Genomic DNA, 21,780 nt, shown 5'->3' with positions numbered 1-21,780 from the left:
GTGCAGGAGGGCCAGGACTAGGGAAGAATCCAGACAGCTCCCCAGCCAGCCGCATCACATCCCAAGGGGCTAGGATGCATGTGGACAGCTGCACTGCCTGGTCACTCACCAGGTGACCCGGGCTATAGCCTCATACATGGCTACAGAAACACAGGTTGTTTCCCTTGCTGGGCAGCGGAACTGCTCTGGGTTAGGTACACAGTGAACCTTCCCAGGCCTGCCCCTGGTAACTCTGAAACCCATATCGCAGAAGCCCATGGCATCTCGGCTATCAAGCAGACCCCCGGCCTCACAGGCTGCCAATCCCATGGGCTCCCTCCCTCATCTTTGGGAGGAAGGAGCCAGGGGCTGGGGCAGTGGGGCCCATGGAGATGCTGAGAACGCTGGGGGCAGTGCAAGCTTGGGTGTGGGCCACCCGAAGGCCTTGGCCCAGATTCCGCCACCCTGGAGTATGTCCACACCTCTCACCTGAGGACAACTGGGAGCAAGGGGCCGGGCACAGCCCCTCCTCAACCGCCACCAAGGGGCACTCACCGTCCTCTTGACTGTGGAGGTTCTGTGGGCTCCGCATCCTCTCGTCCTGGCTGGGGCTCAGGCTGGAGGCCAGGTGCGGGTCAGCTGACATCCATGTGGAGTCGCTCATATCAAAATCCTCGCTGCTCACAGAAGTCTCATCCTGAGCAGGGACAAAGAAGGTGGGCATTCAGCAGGGACGGGCTCTCATCGGCCCGAGGCAGCCTTGTGGGTGGACCCCAGGGCCAGTGGGCGTTTGCGAGTACCCCGAAGGCCTCAGGGAACCCTCAAACCTTGAAGTGAGGGCTGGGTAGTGCTCCCCCTTGCCCAGTGGAAGTGGCCCCAGCTCTGGTTCCTGTCGGAAGCCAAGGCTAAGGGCCGGTGCTGTCTGTAATTGAAGACAATTATGAGGTCTCGCATCCTGCAGGGGCGGATGGCAGGGCCTGGCTCTTACCCTTGTGAGCCAAGGTTGAAACAAGTGCTGTAAACAAGGGCTGCCGCTCCCTGCTCCCAGCCCAGGGACCAGGGCTCACTCTGCACAGGACCCGGCGGCAAGAAGCGGGCAGCAGGACATGCCGGCCACCGGGCACTGAGGCTGAGCTGAGTGCCCCCAGCAGGCCTGGCGCCCTGACTCCCATGAAGCATGCATGGAATTCCTTTCTCCCACTCCCCCAGCCCAGAGGACATTTCTGTCTTCCTCCTTCCTAACCTTTGCTGTGCTTCAAAGATACGCTCTTGGGCAGCTTCCAGGGCTGAAAGGGCCAGCCCCAGAAGTGCAGAGAAGGAAGGGGGCGGGGCAGGCCAGGGTTCGGACCAGACCGCAAAGGGGGTTCAGCTCAAGGGCCTGGGGGGCCGCCAGGGCGTTCCAAACAGCCGGATGGCCTGCTAGAGAGGACCACGCCTGCCTCCTCTCCCCTCGCTGCTGGCTTCGGCGGCCCTTGGCCAGTCATCCGGGAACCCCCGGGGCGGGGCCCCTTCAACCCAGCCCTCCAGCGGGAAGGGCCCCCACCTCCTCCGGCCCAGCCTTTCAGGAGCAGCAAGCAACTGTGCCTGGGAGCTGGCTGTAAAACCAAGAAAGATGACCCAGCAGCTCCCACACCCGGAGTTCTGGCCTCCCCCCAGCAAGACACAATGGCCTCTGTGGGCCCCCAGTGAGGACCTCTGGCAGAGCACCCCCCAAGCCTCCCCTCGGGGGCCCCTCACAGACGCCTCTTTTATAGTGAGCAAACACACTTTGGTTGGAACTTTCTTAGGCTGCTGTCCCTGAGGCAGACACATCTGCTCCAAGTGCTAGGGAACCAGTGTGGATTCGCCTCCACTCCCTCCCCCACCAGCTGGGCTGGTAGGGAGTTTCCTGGAATTTATAGCTTCTGTGCAGTGTGGACCCTCTGCTGAATCCAGAGGACAGGAGCTGGGCTGTGACGACTGCAGTCCCCACGCGGCACACCCAGGGCCTCGGGGAATGGATAGAGCCCACATGTCCTCTGGTATCCTCTCCCCACACACAGGCACACACACTCACTCTGCCTCCCTCCCACGGGCTGCCTGCTCCATAAACACAAGCACCTCCACCCACAGCCCTCCTTCATGAAAACTCACTCACACACCCAGACACACACACACACGTTCAAAAGGCTCTCCGCACAAAGGGTACAAAGGGACAACAAAACTCTCCCCTGTGCTAACTGGATGGAGGGAGACGAGGGGGAGGGGGAAGAGAGGCTGGCAGGTGGGGGAAGGTTCCTTGGAGCCTTGAGCAAGGCTGCAAGGGGCAGGCGGCCCCCCATCTTCCCAGCTGGTCCTGCCATGCTGGCTCCAGGAACCAGGAACAGAGCATCTCGCGTGGGCCCCTTGCTACTTCCTGGCTGCCCAGGGGGTGCCATGCTCAGGGTTTGACCTGAAGTCACAGCTGAAGGAGAAAGACTCTGGGTATTGTTCAAATGCTCATGACTTAAAAGACAGAGTATCCTAGTAACAGTTGAAAGCGCCACCTACTCCAAACTCCCCATCCATCCATTCGACAGGTATTTACTGAGCACCTACTACGGGCCAAGCTCCCCTCTAGGTGCTGGGAAACTCAGCTGTGGACCAGACACACTCCTGGCCTGTCTGGCACCCCTCATCCGCAAGGGAGATGGACAATGAGCAGAAAAGCATTGATGAGGGCCGCAAAGCACACAGAAGTGGGGCGAGAGGGCAAAGGGACCTGTTTGCCAGGGCAGCCCAGGAAAACCCCATGGGTCAGAAACGCTGGAGCGGAGGCCTGCAAGAAGTGAGAAGGGGAGCCTGTGAGGTCTGTGTGGCTCCACGCACTTTTCAGGCACAGGCAGCAGCAAGTGGGGCACAAGCTGCTGGGTTTGAGGAGAGGCAAGGAGGCCACTGTGGGCAGGCGTGGGCGGGCACACGGGGCAGAGGAGCCACACGAAAAGGTCCCCTCCCACAGTGCACGCAACCCTGGCAGGGCCGTACCTGCCATCTCTAGCTTGGAGAAAGGCTCTTGAACTCCACTCAATACACGGGGGGTGGAGCAGCGGGGACGGCTCGCACACTCCAGCCTCACTCAGCCAACTTCAAAACCGTAACAACAGAAGGCAAAGCTTCTCAGGGGCCCAGCGCTCCCCTGGGCTTGTGGCATTTCACCCTCACTACAGGCCCACCAGGTAGGTACAGTTGTCAGCCCCGCTCCACAGATGAGGAAACCGAGGCTCCAGGAGGTTAAGGGGCTTGCCCAAGGTCATGGGCTAACATGAGGCACAGCCAGATCTGTGCAGTCGCCAAGGACTGGACACGCCCTCCTAACTGAGTTGGCCCTCGCCTAGAACCCACACTGCTGCTGTGAGCCACAATCCCAACTCCAAGCTGTATCCAGCTGTCGCTGTCTTGTGGATCTCTGCCCTGTCTTTCCCCGGAAAACCTTAGGTCCTTCCAACAGTGGGGACCAGACTGTACGTCCTCTGAATCCTGCACAAGGCAATGAGACTTGTTGAATCCACTGAATTGCCTGGCATGGTGTTGGTTGTTTAATGAGGACGCGGCATTAATTTGACAATTAAGGACTCTGGTCCCATTGCGCATAGTTCTTGAATGGAGGGCATCTGAAGCCCAGGATGCAGGCTGGTGGGCCGGTGGCAGCCGGGTGCCCTGTAATGCCTCCCTCCTGCTGCTGCCAGCCACCCCACACACAGCCAGGGTTTCTCTGGCTCACATCACTGAACTGCTCACCCAAACGCCCCTCCACCCCTCACTTCCTTGATGGGTCCCACTGGGAAAAGGTGGGCTACACCTAACCTGGCATCAAAATTACCTGATTTAGGAGAAGCACCCAGTGCCCACAGGCACGGGGCTTCAGGCTAAGGGTTTTATGAGATTTCCTCCCATGACCCCATAACACAGGCACCCATGTCAGGCCTAGCTCCAGCTCTGACAACTGCCCCTGCGAGGCCTGCCCCGCCTGCCCCAACTGCCCAGGGGCACGGAGCCAGCAGCACAGCTGGTGTGTAAACCCAGGCGGTCTGTGCCCAGAGCCTGTATCACAGTGTCACCGCACCATGGGCCACCTCACCACATCTCCTCCCTTCAATGGGAGGAACCAGATTCCTTAACGACCAAGTGTCTCAAGATGAGGCCCAGAGGGAACTCATGGGTGATGAGGCTATATTTACACACGCACACACACACAACACACATACACACTCATGCATGCTCACTTTCTTCAATGAGTTGATGTATATTTATTGAGCATCTACTATGTGCTGGCATTGTGCTAGGGACATAGATAACCAAGGCAGGGTTCCTTCACACCAGGCCTTGTTAGCTAGGAAAAGGGACCAGCAAAAATTCTGACCCATCTGTAGGTGCAGTGGGGAGAAACTGTGGACACACTGCCTCGTTACCTAACAATGATTGTTCTCTCCCCAGCTCCCAAGGAGTTTTCCCACAGCCTCCAGGGTTCTGCCAGGTGAACCCCAGTTTTGTGAAAGAGGTTCTAAGATTCTGATATCTTGACTGCTATGGCTTTTTTTTAAAGACAGGATCTTACTGTCACATAGGCTGGAGCACAGTGGTGCAATCATGGCTAACTGCAGCCTCGAGCCCCCAGGCTCCTGCCTCAGCCTCCCAAGGAGCTGGCACTACAGGCATACACCACCACGCCTGGCTAACTTTTAATTTTTTGTAGAGACAAGGGCTCACTATATTGCCCAGGCTGGTCTCAAACCCCTGGGCTCAAGTGCCTCGGCCTCCCAAAGTGCTGGGAGTACAGGTGTGAGCTGCCACACCTGGCTGCTACAGCAATTTTTTTTTTAAGTGAGAAATCAAGTCTATTAAGCCTAACTTTTCAAAAACACACGATACAAAAATAAGTTTTGGTCAGACTTACACAAACCCTTCAACACCCACACTTTCAAGGGCTGAGCTAGAGAAGACTTCCCAAGACCCTCTGCAACCTGTCTGGCGCAGCACAGTCCAGTTCATGGGTATAAGCCCCCCAGTCGCAGATGGGCAGACTATAGCTCCAGTCCCTCACTCACACCCTAAGCCAAGGCTGGAGAAGCAGGCTAATCACAAGGCAGTTACAGGTACACACAGATCAGAATCTGTCAACGACGACTGTGCAGAAGGGGAAAATACACCCAAGTCCAGAGGGCCATGCTGGAGGCAATGGTGCAGGTTTGAGAGTGACCAAGGCCTCAGGCCTGCTCAGAGACCCAAGGTGCTCACTGGCTCACCCAGAGGTCACAGGGTGCCTCTTACTTTTCCCTTCTGGAATGTCAGATGAATTGGGGCTAATTTCTCCCTTTCTGTTAACAAACTTCAACAAAACTTAGAGAATAAAAGTGTGGGCTGGGTGCGATGGCTCACACCTGTAATGCCAACATTTTGGGAGGCTGAGGTGAATGAATTGCTTAAGGCCAGAAGTTCAAGACCCATCTGGGCAACACAGTGAGACCCTGTCTCTATTTACAACAGAAAAGTGTGTGCAGTCTATTACTTCTGGGTTCCCTCTCCTCAGGCCCCATGTGACTGTCCAGTCAGCTACCCCCCGGTTTCTCTAGCCTCTGCCCTTTGGAAACCCTGAAGCCCGTGGCCTTGCCCACCCAGCAATCATTTATTCCAGCACCAAAGCCATCATGGGTCACAGGGTAATAGAGCCAAAGCCAAATGCTCTTCTGAAAAGGGAACTTAAGAGTTAGGCAGGCAGATGGGTAGCACCCAGTCAGCCTCTGGGACACACCCCAACCTGGGAGCCCTGCCTCTGGGGCAGAGGGAGAGGAGCTGACCAGACCCTCCCTGCTCTTATCTTCAGTCCAAAATTCATGGGCAGGTTCAGTTTCTCTCCACCCAGCTTCTGAGGCCCTTCCTCTTCTGCAGGGTAACTAGCACAACCACTGCCCAGCCCAGGAGGAGGAGAAAACGGGAGACCAGAGGGGAAATGGTGGAAACGGGACTGTATCCATGGCTTGTAACTACGGGCAGGTGCTATCAGTAACCTGATTATTTTACAACTGGGGTCAATTTCTCTGCAACTGGGTTCCTGGTGCCTCTGAAGTTGAGCCATTTGCATCCTCCAGGACCCGGGATCCTGGGGCGTGCCTCACACAGTATTTTCCAGACCCTTCCTGAGAGCTGTAATTCTATCTCTATGGCTTGCTTGAGAAAGAAAAGGAGGAGGATTTGCTGAGAATTTAGTGCAATTGTAAGCCATAAGCCCTGACGAGGAGCCCTGGGTGTGTGTTTCAGAGGAAGGCGGGGGCAGGGATGTGCAGGGGATGTTTCTGGGCCGAGCAGGAAAGAGACCCCTCTCTATAAAGCCCCCAGGCTTGTTCGACAGGAGGCTAAAGCTCCCATTGGGAAGAACACCAGCCTCAGGCGGTTGCCCCAGCACCAGCTCTATCCCAAAGTGGAGTCTCTTCTCAACCCACTGGTAGGCACCACCTTCTGGGCACCTGCAGGCCCCTTCCAGGCCCTGGACATTCTTCCGCAAGAGGCGACTCTCCCCCTTGTCTCCATGTCAGCGAGCATTACACACACAGCCTTCTGAGCATGCCAAGAAGGTACTGAACCGCATGTGACCCCAACTTAACCACTTCAGTTCATCAGATGGCTTATTAATGGGAGACGAAAAACCCCCAGGATCTAAAGCATCAGGGGTTCAAACCCTTGTTGTGAAAGGGCTGCACACATGAAATGTGAGGGTGGTCTGCACCACAGATATATGAAATATGAGGGTGGTCTGAGCTCCTGGGGGTGTGGGGTCCCAAAGCTGTTGCTTCATGGCTACAACCCAAGCCCACATAGCCACCAGGGAAGGAGGCCAGCCTTCCAGCACTCCCTGCACAATTCCACTCCTTCCTGCGAACATGCCTCCTCTGCTTACTAGCCATGCAAGCACCAGCTCTTCTGGGAAATATAAGGCAGGGAGAGCGGAGACACAGCCAATCACCTACCATACTGGAGTCATTCTCGCTGTCTCTCCCTCACACTCACTCACACACACACCGCGTCTGTCAGAAGCGTATTCCCATCTACATGTGGTCCTGTTGTCCCTGCTGTCATGGACGCCTGGATGCTGGAAGTGAGCATTTCCCACACCTTCCCACTGTATATCGAATGGAAAACAGGCTTTTGTTCCTAAGCAAAGGCACCTGGCTGCTCCCCATCAGCATTCCTCACCACGAGGGCCTCGCTGGTACCCCAGACCCTGCCATTAACAGGGGTTTCTTTAAAGTGAGGTTGGAGAGAGGAGCTTCAGCAGACAGGGATCTTCCAGCCAAAAGGAAGGCTGGAAGGGAGCCGCTGTGAGCTAATCCCCTGCAGGGCTGTCCTTCCAAGAAAGGCACCCAGACAACACAGAAAAAGTTCTTGAGCAACTCCCAGGCGGTCCAGCTCCACAGAGCCCCAGGGTAGCCGCCACAGGAAAAGTTCCCCAAAGGCGTCTTCTCAGCTGGGAGGAAGGCCGCAGTGATCTCTGTTCCCACTGTGCTGCACGAAGGTGCTGAATAGGGTGGTGTCGCCCAGCTCTAGAGGTGCTGTCTTAAAACCCTGCTCTATTAAGCAAGCCTCAGCCTGAGCCTGGATTAGACAGGAGCTTGATATTATTCAAGGACACATTTAGGCCCTAATGGCTTTCCAATGAAGGGGTAATTTACTACCCATGGGGTTAAACTACCAGGGGGCCTGGGCCATAAATGGGCCTTTTCCCCAGACCAATTCAGTCCAGAATCTGGCCTGTGTCAGGGGTCAAGACAGGGGCCTGGTCCCATCACACAGACGGCTCTCCCCAGAAGAGTCATGAGGTCCCCCAAACACCTCTCCGCACACCCCCTTTTTGGTGTGTGTGAGTTGGGGTGGGGGCAGGCTGGGGTTGCCAGCTGATTCTGGGATAAGTAGGGCTTTATCTCAAGGGACAATCTATTTCAAGCCACAATCCTTCTCAGAAAGGGGAGGAAATCACAGAGTCCAAACACCATTTCAGGTGAAATCAGGAGGTTATTCATCTCCCCTCAGAGCAGACAGAAAGGAAAATCAATGTTTTAGAGGGGGAAAAAAGGTTCCATTTGAATTAATGGGTTTGTGGCTTCTCCATTGATCTGAGCCTCTTCACACTTTCTTTCTGTGCTTTTGTGCTCTTGGGGAGAGGGGAGGGAGTAGGGAATGGGGAGGAGGGGGTGGGCCTCCCATAAGGAAAAGGACGGTCTAACCTTAACCTTTCTACAGGAATAATGCTAATTAGCGAGGCTTAATGAGAACTTCCCCCAGGAAGCGCAGCCCGGTAGGGACGGCCGGACTCGGGCAAACGCAGCTCTGGGTGGAAGCAGGGTCACTTCTGCTCCCGAGTGGCTGGAATAAATATGCGGATTGCACTCCCTCCTCCTCCCCACCCAAAGTGTCCAGCCTTGAGGACTAGGTGGAGGGAGGAGAGAGCGGGCGGAGGTGTAAATCCAACTTAACCCCTGCGCGCGCCCTCGAGCCGGCCGGCTGCCCCCGCCCCGCCGTGTCCCCTCATTAAGGAAGGCCCCTTCGCCAGGGGCCGCCGACGCCCGCGGCTTCCGGTCAGACGGTGCACCTGAGAGGGACACCCCGTCCCCTCCCGGGAAGGACCCGGGCCTGCCGAAGTGGGTTCAACTCTGCAAACCGCGTCTCAACTCCCCGCGCCGCGCCGGGGAACCCCTCCCTGCCACTCAACGCTTCCCGTCCTCACATCCCCAAACACAGTCCACTTCCCTTCTCGTGGCGGCCGCGGCAACCCGAGCCCGGCTCCCACCCCGCCGCCAGCGAACGCCTCCCTCCCCGGGACGCGGTGCCGAGCCCGCTGCACACCGAGCGGCCGTCGCACAATACCGCGGCGCGGCGCGCACAATCACAGCCTCCCAGGACTCGCGGCGCGCACCCCGGGAATGGGGTGCGCCCCGCGACCCCGGGCGCTCGGGGCCAGACACACCTCTCGGGCGCCCCGCGGCCCCCACAATGCAGCCTTCATCGCCCCCCCCACTCTGGGGCACACTCACCCGCCCCCCGCCCCAGCCCACTCCTCCCAGGGCGCAGCCGCTCCCCCGCGCCCCCTTCTTCAGCCCTGGCAAAGGAAGCTCCCCCTGCGCCCCCCTCCCCAGAACCGCCCCCAGCCCCCCGCCCCCCTAACCGCAGCTCAACGGCCGGCGGCAGCAGCCGGAGAAGGGGGGCGGCGGCCGGGGCCCCGGAAACGGCCCGATCGTCGGGATCCTGGCCGGACTCCGTACCTGGGCGGGAGGCGAGGCGGAGATGGGCGGTCGGGATCCGCGAGTGAGCGGGGCGGGCGGCGGTGACAGCCCCACAGCTCCAGCTGCTGCTGCTGCTGCTGCCGCCGCGGCCGCCCGGGGAGAGGGGCTGGCACCGCCGCGGCGCGTCACTGCCCGGCCCGGGGGCGGGGGTGGCCAGGAGGAGGGCCCAGGCGAGCAGCGGCGGCAGCGGCGGCGGCGCCGCGGCCCGGAGGAAGGGGGAGGGGGCACCGGGCACGGGGAGGCGGGGGAGGGGGGCGGGACCGGGCACGGGGCGGGGGCGGGGGCGGGGGCGGGGGGAGGGGAGCGCAGGGAGGGCGCAGGCAGGGGGAGTAGGAGGAGCAGCAGGAGAAGGTGGCGGAGGGGCGGGTGAGAGGGAGGAGTGGGCACGGGGGGGAAGGGGAGAGAGGAAAAGGAGGCACCCAGGGAGAGGGGAGAGGAGAAAGGAGGGAGAGAGGCGCGGGGGGAGAAGAGGAGGAAGGAGGGGGCGCTGGGCCAGGTAGGGGGGGATAAGGGCGCGCTGGACGCGCCGCCGTGCGCTTCGGTGGGGAGAGCGCTCTTAAGGGGGAAGCGCTTCGAGGAAGATCCTTGCAAGGGGCTGAGCCCGGAAAGAAGGCGCTGGGATCTGTGCCTACCCATCGCTCCCGGAGGCCGCGGTCTCTGGGTCCGGTGGGGGCTGGGGGGCGCGGGCACCCGGCAGGCTGTCTGCAGTCAGGCCAGGAGAGGAGACTTGGCCCAAAGAAAGTGACTCAGGCACCCTCAGGAACTCTCGGCGTCCGGGGCCCCTTCGGGCAGCCCTCGACCCCAGTGCGTCTCTTGGGTCCCCAGGGACGCGGGTACTTGTGGGGCGGGTCTGCCGGGCCTCGGGGTTCGGCTCCCCCGGGCGGCCGGAGCGAGACCCCGGGCTGGGAAAGCCAGGCACGTGGCCGGCTCTAGGCCGTGCCCCCGCCCCACCCCCACGGCAGGGCCCCCGGTGCTAGATCAAGTTCAAGCTCGAGCTCCTCGGCGCGCTGCCCACCGGCTGCCCCTGCGCGCCCCTCCCCCTCCCCCCTCCGTACCGTCTCGCTCTTCACTCTTCCTTTGTCTCTTTCCCACCACTTAGTTTACACCCCCTCCGCCCTCCTCCCTGCCCCCCGCAGGCGCCCGAGAGTCCGGGAGGCGCTCACCTGTTCGACCCAAACATCTACGCGACCCTGAGCGCCCGCCGCCCGCTCGCGCCCGCGTGCCCGCCCCCGCCCGGCTGCCGGTCATTGTGCTCCGCCAGCCCACACGGGGCCGGGTCCTGACGGCGCGCGAGCCACAGTTGTAAAGTAATAAGATAATCTCGGGGACGCCGCTCCAGCCCAGACCCGGGCACGCACTGTCCGCGGAGACTGCACCGCCGGGGAGGGGGACCACGCGGAGCCCAGATGCGGTCCCCCCGGCGGACAGACCCCTGCCCGGGGCGGAGGAGGCGGGACGGGCGTCGCGGGATGGGGGCCCTGGACCTCCGAGCAACCTCGGACTCGGCCCGAAAAGCAACACGCTTGTCACCAAACCGCAGAATTAGACCCCGATGGAGAAAATGGGTCAGGGGACCCATTCCCACCCCACCCCTACAAATCCAGACTCTCCGCTACCATAGATCAGCCTCGAAAAAAGCTTGTGCTTCATCAAGGATGGGGAGCTGCCCTCGTGGAATTCTGTGGGGAAATTGCAAACAAAACAAAACAAAACAAAACACTAAAAAAACCCCGATAAGGATCCCACCTCCTGATTCCTCTGGTCGCACCCGAAGAGGAAGGGCAATTTCTACTGACTCTTTACGCTACCATTCATTCACGGTGGAACCAGCAGAGAAGAGAAAACGAGAGAGCCACCGCAATTGTTTGCAATTTTGAAACAGACTGCCTTTAACCCTCCAACTTTTTTTCTGTAAAAAGCCTTTTTCTTTCTTCCTCTGAAAGCTTTGCATTGTGAACAATCCGTGGTAAACAAGGCTCCCTCTACAGCCGCGAGTGGGAAGTACAACCCCACAGGTTCAGAGCCCAGCGTTTACCCGTCAGGAAAATAAAACGATGACAAGACATCACATTAGCGCCACGCAGGCTTCCTTCCGCACATGCTCAAGACTCTGCTGTCAATAGAAAACTCACACTTTCTTTTTAAAAGAGGGTTTAGGCACATTTACTCATTAGCACCTTTTATTCCTGAAATCAAATGTGTTTTCAAACCAATTCACTCTCCCCGGTTTACTAGATCTTCTCATCCTCAGTGGTGTGGGGCAGGTGGGAGGCTTTCTTTATCCACACATGCTGGTGCCCAATAATGATTTTTAGAATGAACTGGTGGCCACAGCTCTTAAGTTCATCCAGGAAATGTGAGTGTTTCCAACGTGGGAACTGTCCATCCTCACTCTGAAAATGAGATAATTCAGGCTCAGGATTTCCCTCTTTCCCCACCACATTTCCAGAGACCTTTGACTTCTCCTGGCCTGAATTACTATTTCACAGCAGTGGTGGACATCTGAGCTTGAAACACAAAGCCAAATCCAACTGAAGTTCAAAGGTGGAATTGAACCCAGATAACCCACCTCTTCTCTGACTAATAAAAGAGAGCTAGTATTGCCCAGGAGGGCAGAGCAGTGATTTTCTGTAGGCATGAAATGTGAACTCATTTACTATCCCTGAGATAAAACAGCCCAGCCCTGCTCAACCCACAGAAAACAGCTGAGAGCCCTGCAGAAACCTGGCTGTTGAGCAGCACCGCAAATTAGGCGAGTTTTCATGTGTGTGTGCTGAAACCCTGGGAAATCTCCCAGATCCTTATTCCTGCAGGAGCTGCCACTCCTGGAGTAACCTTGTGTAGGTTGTTTGCAGTGTCCTTGTGCCACTCCCCCCCTCCTTAAAGTGGCCACAGCATGAGTCCCAACGAGGAATCAGGTGACCTAGTTTCTTGACTACTAATTCTCCCAGTGATGTGTCCCTTCTTCTGGCCCCAGCCTGGTAGGAGAACATGGCAAAGAAAGCTGCTCCCATCTGCTTCGGAGGGGAGGGAGGGGGCAATGCTGCCCCAGGTCCCCTCCAGCCTCTGAAGACACTGGGTGCTTTTGTAAACAGATGATTGGGGTATGCTCTGATGGGGCTTTTTAAACAGCAAACCCCTTTCATGCAGCTTCCCATACGAAGTGAGCATGTCCCACAGGTAGGGACCTGGCCATGGGACTCTGGTTTGCCACTATTAGGACAAATAGGATCTTAATGTGACACAGCAGACATTGTTCAAGCATGTCAAAGCATTAAAAAAAATTTATCCCCACAAATGACGTATTAATGACAGAGGAGAAAATGTACCTGTACAATGGAGCGATCTGGCAGACACTTCCCAATCAAGTGATCAAATTCAGCAGCCTCCAAAGTGGGGCCACCAGACATGATGTCCTCGGCTCCTGAAGGGAGGCAGTGGAAGACACAGCATCACTTGAGCCGTGTGCTTCCCCAACGCGCTTCATCTGAATCTGCTCCTCAAGAGACAATCAGACAAGAAATCCAGAAAGAGAAACTCCACAACACAATAGTCGTGGACTCTACAAAACATTCATTGTCACTAATTGACTTTCTAAATGATGAGATGAAAGAGAAATTACAGGTGGCTCACACCTGTAATTCCAGCACTTTGGGAGGCCGAGGCGGATGGATCACCAGAGGTCAGGGGTTCGAGACCAGCCTGGCCAATATGGTGAAACCTGGTCTCTACTAAAAATACAAAATTGGATGGGCGCGGTGGGGGCATGCCTATAATCCCAGCTACTCGGGAGGCTGGGGTAGGAGAATTGCTTGAACCCGGGAGGCAGAGGGTGCAGCGAGCCAAGATCATGCCCTTGCGCTCCAGCCTGGGCAACAGGAGCGAAACTCCATCTCCAAAGAATTAAAGAGAGAGAAATAACAACTAAACTTAATGTGTGACTCTTCTTAGATCCTGTAGAGGAGTGAGGTGCGGACAACGGGTAGGGGAGAGGCAGAGGATGGGGGTGGAGTGAGGGTGGAGGCCAGGGTGGGCTCTGGGCTGAGTGGTCAGGGAAGAGCTCTCCCAGGAGGGAGCCACTAGGTGTCCTAATCCCCAGAGGGCAGAAGTTCACATCTGGGTGAAGACCTGGGGGCACTGGAACAGCTGGTGCAAAGCTGCTGAGGAAGGGAACAGTGGCCAGAGTGGCTAGAGCAATGTGGGCCATGGGGAGGACGGGAGGGATGAGCGTCGGGGGGCAAACAGGGCCAAGTGTCCAACATCCTGAACACCCCCCCCTGACCCCGTGAGGTGTGTGGGCTTTACACTGGGAGTGAGGAGAGGATGCAATGTGAATTACGTTTTTAGATCGGGGAGATGAGATTATAAAGGAAGAGAAGTGGTGACAGGGAGGCCAGCGAGGAGGTCCAATGGAAAGAGTGTCGTCAGATGGGACTAGTTCAAATTCTGGCTCTGACAACTAGATGGATGACTTTGGGCACCATACCTAAACCTCTCTAAGCATCCGTTTCCTCATCTACACATGATCCACAATGTTTTTGTTTGTTTGTTTTGTTTTATTTTTGATCGAGTCTTGCTGTGTCACCCAGGCTGGAGTGCAGTGGCATGATCTGGGCTCACTGCATCCTCTGCCTCCCTGACTTAGTCAAGCCATTCTTGTGTCTCAGCCTCCCAAGTAGCTAGGATTACAGGCATGCGCCACCATGCCTGGCTAATTTTTGTATTTTTAGTAGAGATGGAGTTTTACCATGTTGTCCCGGCTGGTCTCAAGCTCCTGGACTCAAGTGATCCACCTGCCTTGGCCTTCCAAAGATCCACTATGTTTAACATGTGTTTAATGTAGCATTTGGCACCGAATTTTTCCCTTTGAGATTACAAACTGTGTTAGACAGTCTCCAAGATGGCCCATGATGACCCTCACTGCCCAGTTTCATACCCTGGTACCATCACAATGCACAGGGCTGTGGAACCAGTGGTGTACTGTGGAAACGAGCGTGTGTGACTGCCAAGGCTAGATCCTAAAAGACATCTTGATCTTTTCTCCAGAGGGAGTGCTTGGTAGATGGTAGCTTTTATCATCAACGGTATCAGGATTGTACATTTCATAACTGCACAGTCAGGATCACATCCCTCTCTCCAAATGCTACACCAGTTCACTCTGCCACCAGCAATATCTAGCAGCATTCATTTCACGGCATACTTGTCACTGCTTACTATTAGCAATCTCTTTTATCTCTGTCAATCTGAGGGGCAAAGAATGCTGTCTCTTATTTTCCTTTGCTCCTCTTCACTTGGGAATGTAAGTAGATGTTTCTGTGCACTGTGTGTTTATGGGGCACTTGTATTTCTTTTTCTTTCTTTTTTTTTTCTTTTGAGAATAACCTGTTCATATCCTTTGCCAATTTCTCTATTTGAATTGTTGGTCTTTTTTTTTTTGGTAAGAACTTTTTGGAAATAAGTAAAATTAATCTTTTGTCATGTATTTTGCAAATATGTTTTCCTTTTGTTGTCTTTTTATTTAGTTTATGACAAGTTTTTTTAGCCATATGGAAATTTTACATTTTTATATCATCTGATTTTTTTTTTGTTTGTTTTTTCCTTTAGGGCTTTAGGGCTCCAGGTTAAAACAAAAGTTTTTTTTCCACTCTAAGATTACAAAAGTAATTCGCCCATATTTTCTTCTGGAAACTTTATATCTTCATTACATTTAAATCTTTATTCCATCTGTTATTTATCTCAATGTAAGCAGCAAAGTGGGGGATCTAGCTTATTTTTTTCTAAATGGCTTTCTAAGTGGTGTTAATTCCATCTTTTATTTTTTATTTTTGAGACAGGGTCTCACTCTGCTACCCAGACTGAAGTGCAGTGGCACGATCTTGGCTCACTTCAGGCTCAATCTCCTGGGCTCAAGTGATCCTCCTGCCTTAGCCTCCCAAAATGCTGGAATTACAGGCAGGAGTCACTGCACCCAGCCTACATATCATTTTTGAAATAACTCATCTTTATCCACTAATTGGAAATGTCATCTTATACTAATTTTCTATTATGTATGGATTTTTATTATATTCTGTTGATCTACCTATTCCTGTCTCAGTATTATGGCTTTAAAATATGTTTTCTGGGCTGGGCGCAGTGGCTCACGCCTGTAATCCAAGCACTTTGGGAGGCCGAGGTGGGTGGATCACAAAGTCAGGAGACTGAGACCATTGTAGCTAACGCGGTGAAACCCCGTCTCTACTAAAAAATACAAAAAAACTAGCCGGGCGTCGTAGCGGGCGCCTGTAGTCCCAACTACTTGGGAGGCTGAGGCAGGAGAATGGTGTGAACCTGGGAGAAAGAGCTTGCAGTGAGCCGAGATCACACCACTGCACTCCAGCCTGGGCGACAGAGTGAGACTCCGTCTCAAATAAATAAATAAATAAATAAATAAAATATGTTTTCTGGCCTGGCATGGTGGCTCATGCCTGTAATCCCAGCACTTTGCAAAGCTGAGGCGGGCAGATCACTTCAGGTCATGAATTTGAGACCAGCCTGGCCAACATGGTAAAACCCCATCTATACTAAAAATACAAAATTAGCTGGGCGTGGTGGTACGTGTCTGTAGTCCTAGCTACTGGGGAGGCTGAGGCAGAAGAATCACTTGAATCCGGGAAGGGGAGGTTGCAATAAGCTGAGATCATGCCACTGCACTCTAGCCTGGGCAACAGAGACTCCATCTCAAAAAAAAAAAAAAAAAAAAAAAAATATATATATATATATATATACACACACACACACACACACACACACACATTACACACACATATATATATATGTGTGTGTATATATATATGTTTTCCTACTAGGTAGGGCTAGCATCCATCTCTACCCCATAAACTGTCCCTGCCTACACCATAACAAAAATAATTAAAGCAGTATCACAGCCAAGAGGTGCTCTAGGTGCAGCATATTTATGGAGAAAAGACAGATGTTTCTCCTGGGGGACTGGGGGTGAGAGGGAAGGTTCCTGGAAGAGATGACATTTACTGTGAACCAAAGAAGGTGGGAGGCTTGCAACAGGTGGAAAGTAGGGAAGGCATCTGGCTGGAAGAGGAGGACGTGGAGAACACCAGGGTTTCACATGTGCCTAGATTCAAAACACCTGACCTGCAGGCTGGGCCGCAGCGCAGACTATCCATTTGTTCTTTATATTAACTGATTTTTGCATAGCAGCCTGCAACCTCACAGTCAGTTTGACACCTTTGCTGAAATCTAGGAGAAACAGTCCAATACTATTTCCTCATTCTTCTCCATTTAGATAAATTTTCCATTACAAATACAACTAACTGAGCCTGACTTGTTGAAATACATTCTCCTGAAAACCACGATAAAAGGTAAAAATTACAATTTCATTATTCTCCTTTTCAAAAAGTCTTGCTTTAAAATGTCATCAGTTAATTCTGGTCATGTCACTCTCCTATTCCAAAACCTTCAATAGCTCCCAGTCACGGGGGGAATCGAGTTATAGCTCTCTCTGGTCTGGCATTGGGAGGCCCCACTGCCCTGTTGGCCTTATTTCCTTCTGTTCCTCTCTGGGAACTCTATTGCAGATGGACTCACCATCTTTTGTCCCCCAGTCACCCATGTGCAACTCCTCCATGCTTTGACCACACATGTTTTTAGGCCTGTGTACCTTCCAAAAATATGTACAGAGGCCCTACCACGCACCAGGCACCATGACAAGTGCAGGTGACATGGCAATGAACAATACGGACTCAGGGTTGACCACAGGGAGCCTCCAGGCCAGCAGGGGAGACAGAAATTAACCAAGTGACGTCATGGGATCCTGACTGGCCTGTGGGTCATGGGCAGTGTATTCCAATTTGTACTGGATAGTCCTGAAACGTTCTAGGAAGGAAGTGCCCAGGGTGTGAGAAGGACGTAGCAGATCTGGGAGAGCTCCACTGGGGAGGTGACATTGAAGTTGGGCACTGAAGGATGCATGGGTATTCCTGAGGTGGAAAGGTGCCTGGGCTGTAAACAAAGACAACTTCCACCCCAGGCAAATCAACATCCCTCCACAGACTGCCGCCCAGCTGGCTCTGAACTGATGCATTTGTGGTACTTCCTGTTTCTTGCATTAAACTTCATTTTCCCAACTGGGCCATTCGCTCTGAGGGCTGGGACAGGTTCTTAGAAGAGTTACCCTGCACACAGTAGGGATGCATCACTCAGGCCCCATTCTGCCCACTGCCAACACAGCTCTGAAGTCTTCAACAGAGCTCAGAATGCAGCGGGCCATCCTGGACACAGGCCACACTTTGTAACTCTCATGGGTAATGCACACGCCTCTTTTCCCTCCCTTCTTTTCTAGTGCCCTTGGAGAGGCTCAGAGAAAACACCAAGGCCAGCCACAACCCTGCATTTCCACTTGCAGGTGTGTACACAATAAAATGAACACAGATGTTCCTTAAAGAACAAATAGTAGGCCGGGCATGGTGGCTCACATCCATAATCCCAGCACTTTGGGAGGATCACTTGAAGTCAGGAGTTCGAGATAAGCCTGGGCAACATAGCAAGACCCTGTCTCTGCAAAAAGAATTTAGCTGTGCATGGTGGCATGCACCCATAGTCCTAGCTACTGTGGAGGCTGAGGTGGGAGGATTGCTTGAGCCTGGGAGATCAAGGCTGCAGTGAGCTGTGATTGTGCCACTGCATTCCAGCCTGGGCCACAGAGCATGACTCTGTCTGGAAAGAAAGAAAGGAAAGAAGAAAAACACATAGCAGACTGGCAGGCTAGTCATAGCAGCACTATTCACAACACCTCCCAAATGTCTACCAATGAAGGATGGATACATTATGGGCGCTCCCATACCATGAAATACTACTCAGCCATGAAAAGAAACAAACTACTGATGCATGCCATAACACAGATGACTCTCACACACTTATGCTTGTGAGCAAATGAGCACATGCTGTACAGTTCCATTCTATAAAGTTCTAGAACAGCAAAATCAATGTATACTCCTAGAAGTCAGGTCAGTAGTCACCCTGGCCCAGGGACAGTGACTAGAGGGAGCACAAGGGTCTTTGGGGTGGTGCCGAATTTTTTTATTTTTTATTTTTTGAGATGGAGTCTCACTCTGTTACCCAGGCTGGAGTGCAGTGGCCAGAACTCAGCTCACTGCAAGCTCCACCTCCCAGGTTTTTACGCCATTCTCCTGCCTCAGTCTCCCGAGTAGCTGGGACTACAGGCGCCCGCCACCTCGCCCGGCTAGTTTTTTGTATTTTTTAGTAGAGATGGGGTTTCACCGTGTTAGCCAGGATGGTCTCGATCTCCTGATCTCGTGATCCGCCCGTCTCGGCCTCCCAAAGTGCTGGGATTACAGGCTTGAGCCACTGCACCCAGCCGATGTTTTGTTTCTTGATCTGATATGGGTCACAGGAGGTGGGGTCAGTTTGTGAACTTGGCTGAGCTGTGAAACTGAGTGATGGGTGCTCTTTTCTGAATGTGCTTTATGCTTCAGTAGAAGTTTCAAAAGGGGAAGCAGCAAGCTAGGCCAGGTTCCATGGCTGAGCAGCCCGGAGCTTGTTGTAGTCAATTACTGCGACCCACTGGACACCAGGTACCTGTGCTGGGCAGTGTTCATGTGTTATCTTATTTAATCCACCAAATAACAAGGTTGATATTCATTGCCATTGTGCACATGAAGTCTAAGGGCTTCTGGGAGGAAGATTAAGTGACTCGCTCAGTCACCCAAGAGTGGGGAAACTGGCACTCAGAGAGCAGAGGACACGTCCACAGTCATGGAGCTAGAATCCAGTGGCTGTGCTGGACTAAGATGTGTGGGTCTCCAGGGTGTGTGGTAGGCCCTGCAAAGGTGAGACCACTGAGCCAGGCCACATGGTGCTGTGCTTCACCGACCTCCAGCAGAGCAGAAGGAGGAACCCACCAGAGCGAATCGGATGCAGCCAGAGATTTCCCTTGGGCCAGGACCTGGGAATGGGCTGGGGCTGCTGTGAGGCCCTGCCTCGGGATGGACCCCAGGGCTTCTCCATACAAGCCTTGGAAGGAGGCTGGCCTTGGAAGCCTAAGGGATGAAACTCTAGCTGGCTCTCCGGCAGGTGAGCAGAGGTAAGGACCCTCCATGGGCTGTGGGGCTGCGAGACTAGCTTACGTTCACTCGGTCCAAGGAAGCCATGCAGGGAAACGGGAGCAGGTTACCAAGAAAAGGGGGCAGGTAGCACCTCCTGCCAGGGCCCTCAGTCTCTTCGTGACAGAGCCCCCAGTCTGGTGTGGATGATGGCCCAAGGCTCTGGGGCCTGGGATGCTGCACGGGGACCTTTCTGGGGCTGAATCTGGTGTGGGGGGTCATGTTCAGGTGTGGAGGGGAGTGGGCGGCTGTGGACACGCTCTGTTTGCACTCAGGCCCTTCGTCGTGTGAACTCGGGCAGATGAGTTGACTCTCCAAGCCCTGGTCTCCTCATCTCTAGAATGAGGCAGCAGCAGCAGGGGCTTGTTTTTGAAGGTTGCTGTGATGGCTGAAGAGGGCTGGACTGGCGCCGGGCACAGAGCACCGCCCGAATCTTAGTTATGGATCATGATGGTACTATGAAAACTAAGTAATAACTCCATCATTAGTCCACACGCATTTACTGAGCCCCTACTATATTCCAAGGCCCAGTCCAGGTGCAGGGACCGCAGTGGTGAGATAAGCAGACCTGGGTCTGTCCACGTGGAGCCGATAGTGCTAGCGCTGCTGCGGCCTCAGCTTGTCCCTACCCTGACTATTGCTTTCTTTTTCCTTTCTCTCTCCCCACCCCTTCCCTTGAGAAATAACAGCATTAAGGTTGGAGAGACTAGGGCTCTCTTTCTTACTAATTCTATGACTTCAGACAAATTACTGGCCAGGCACGGTGGTTCATGCCTATAATCCCAGCACTTTGGGAGGCCAAGGCAGGTGGATCACCTGAGGTCAGGAGTTCAAGACAGTCTGACCAACATGGTGAAACCTGGTCTCTACTAAAAATACAAAAATTAGCTGGGTGTGGTGGTGCATGCCTGTAATCCTAGCTACTTGGGAGGCTGAGGCAGGAGAATCACTGGAACCCAGGAGATCGAGGCTGCAGTGAGCAGAGATCACGCCGCTGCACTCCAGCCTGGGCCACAGAGTGAGATTCCATCTCAAAAAAAAAAAAAAAAAAAAACCCACACACAAAAGCAAATTACTTAAGCTCTCTAAAGCTGAGCCTCAGTGTCCCTGTGTGCTGAGGAACTGAATTCTGTGTCTGGGGGGTACCTGGCACACAGAAGGCCCCCAACAATTGCTGTTCCTGCTCCCCTGCCTGCCTCCCTCTCCTCTCTTCTCCTTCCTCCCCACTTCCCCCATTTCCTTTCCTTACCATTCTTTTTCTCTGCCCAAGCCTTTGGCATCTCAACACCCAAAGCGATTGTCAAAGTTTAGTTGATGGTGCCCAGGCTGTGGCAGAGACTGTGAACCAGTTTTCTTGATATTATACCCTGAATCAACATTCTCTCTTATCTTTTTCAGCCAGAGGGTAGAAACATGAAATTCTTTCTTTCCCAGCCTCCCTTACAACTGGGAACCACGTGACCCTCTTGCAGCAATGAGACAACACAATGCCTTGAACGTGGACAAGGTTAGAGCAATAGCAGGCAACTTGCAACCATGAGGAAAAGACTCAACAACATCACAGAGACACCAACCCAACGTTAAAAATGGCACCAGCGGCGGCTCCTCCATTCTTCTTGTTTTAGGGTAAAATAACTTCATGTTTTGCTATAGTCAGCTGGGTTTGGGGGCCTGTAGTCAAAAGCATTCCTGACTCGTTCACATGGCTCCTGTCCGCGGGTGGACTAGATGGCAAGGATCCCCGACTCCCATGTTGCCTTTTCTCTTTCAAGAGGACACAGGAGCCTCTTGACTCTTTGAAGAGGACACAGGGGTGCTACGTCCAGGCACCTGCTGTGCGTACTGTGGTGCCTGGGGAGCAGACAAGCATTTAGTTCCCTCACCTGTGGACTCTGCAGGAGGGAAAACTGTCATGGCTGCTGCACAAATGTGCCTGGGCACTTCCCCAGCTACAGGAGTATCCCAGTTAAAGGACATCTTCTGTTTCTATCTTACCTCTTCTTGAGGTATTTAGAGCCATTTTAAATGCCACAGCCTTAGAATGACCAGGGGCTGGCAGGGCATGGGCTCTGTGACTCATATCTGTCGAGGAGGCTGCTTGTGCTTGCGCTGGACCGAGCCCCTCTCCCCGACTGTCTTCAGCACCGCAGGCCAAAGCTCAGGGCTGCCCAGGCCTGTTCCTGGAGTGGTGCAGAAGGAAGCAGATGGGCTGCTGGGGACGAAAGGGGCAGGTGGGCGGGCTCTGGGCCCTATGCCCAGCATTGCCAGCAACATGCCTGTCTGCTGCTGACCCCTGACCCACTGAACTTCCTCCCCAGAAGACAGTCCCTTAAAGAAAGGGGTTCCTCCATCAAAATGAAAAATTTGAAAGCCACAGA

General features: G+C 54.1%; 2 protein-coding genes across 7 annotated transcripts in view; both read right to left on the bottom strand.

Moving 5' to 3' along the window:
- The window catches only part of DUSP15 (dual specificity phosphatase 15), a 746,139-nt gene that overhangs the window by 603,905 nt on the left and 120,454 nt on the right, over positions 1-21,780 (bottom strand). The gene's annotated exons all lie outside the window — the stretch shown is intronic.
- NOL4L (nucleolar protein 4 like) overlaps positions 1-21,780 on the bottom strand; it is a 147,040-nt gene that overhangs the window by 30,181 nt on the left and 95,079 nt on the right. For 5 of the 6 annotated variants that reach the window (XM_050807078.1, XM_050807079.1, XM_050807081.1 and 2 more), the window contains exon 5: positions 535-676. In XM_050807078.1, the coding sequence (XP_050663035.1) occupies positions 535-676 (142 nt within the window). Of the gene's footprint in view, positions 1-534; positions 677-9,248; positions 9,360-21,780 lie in introns of those variants that run through there. The other variant, XM_050807084.1, reaches the window with a different exon arrangement.

The sequence above is a fragment of the Macaca thibetana genome, chromosome 10, assembly GCF_024542745.1.
Source record: "Macaca thibetana thibetana isolate TM-01 chromosome 10, ASM2454274v1, whole genome shotgun sequence".
In the NCBI taxonomy this organism is placed as follows: Eukaryota; Metazoa; Chordata; class Mammalia; order Primates; family Cercopithecidae; genus Macaca; species Macaca thibetana.
The sequence above is the reverse complement of the archived record's forward strand: the minus strand, read 5'-3'. Positions and strand labels throughout refer to the sequence as shown.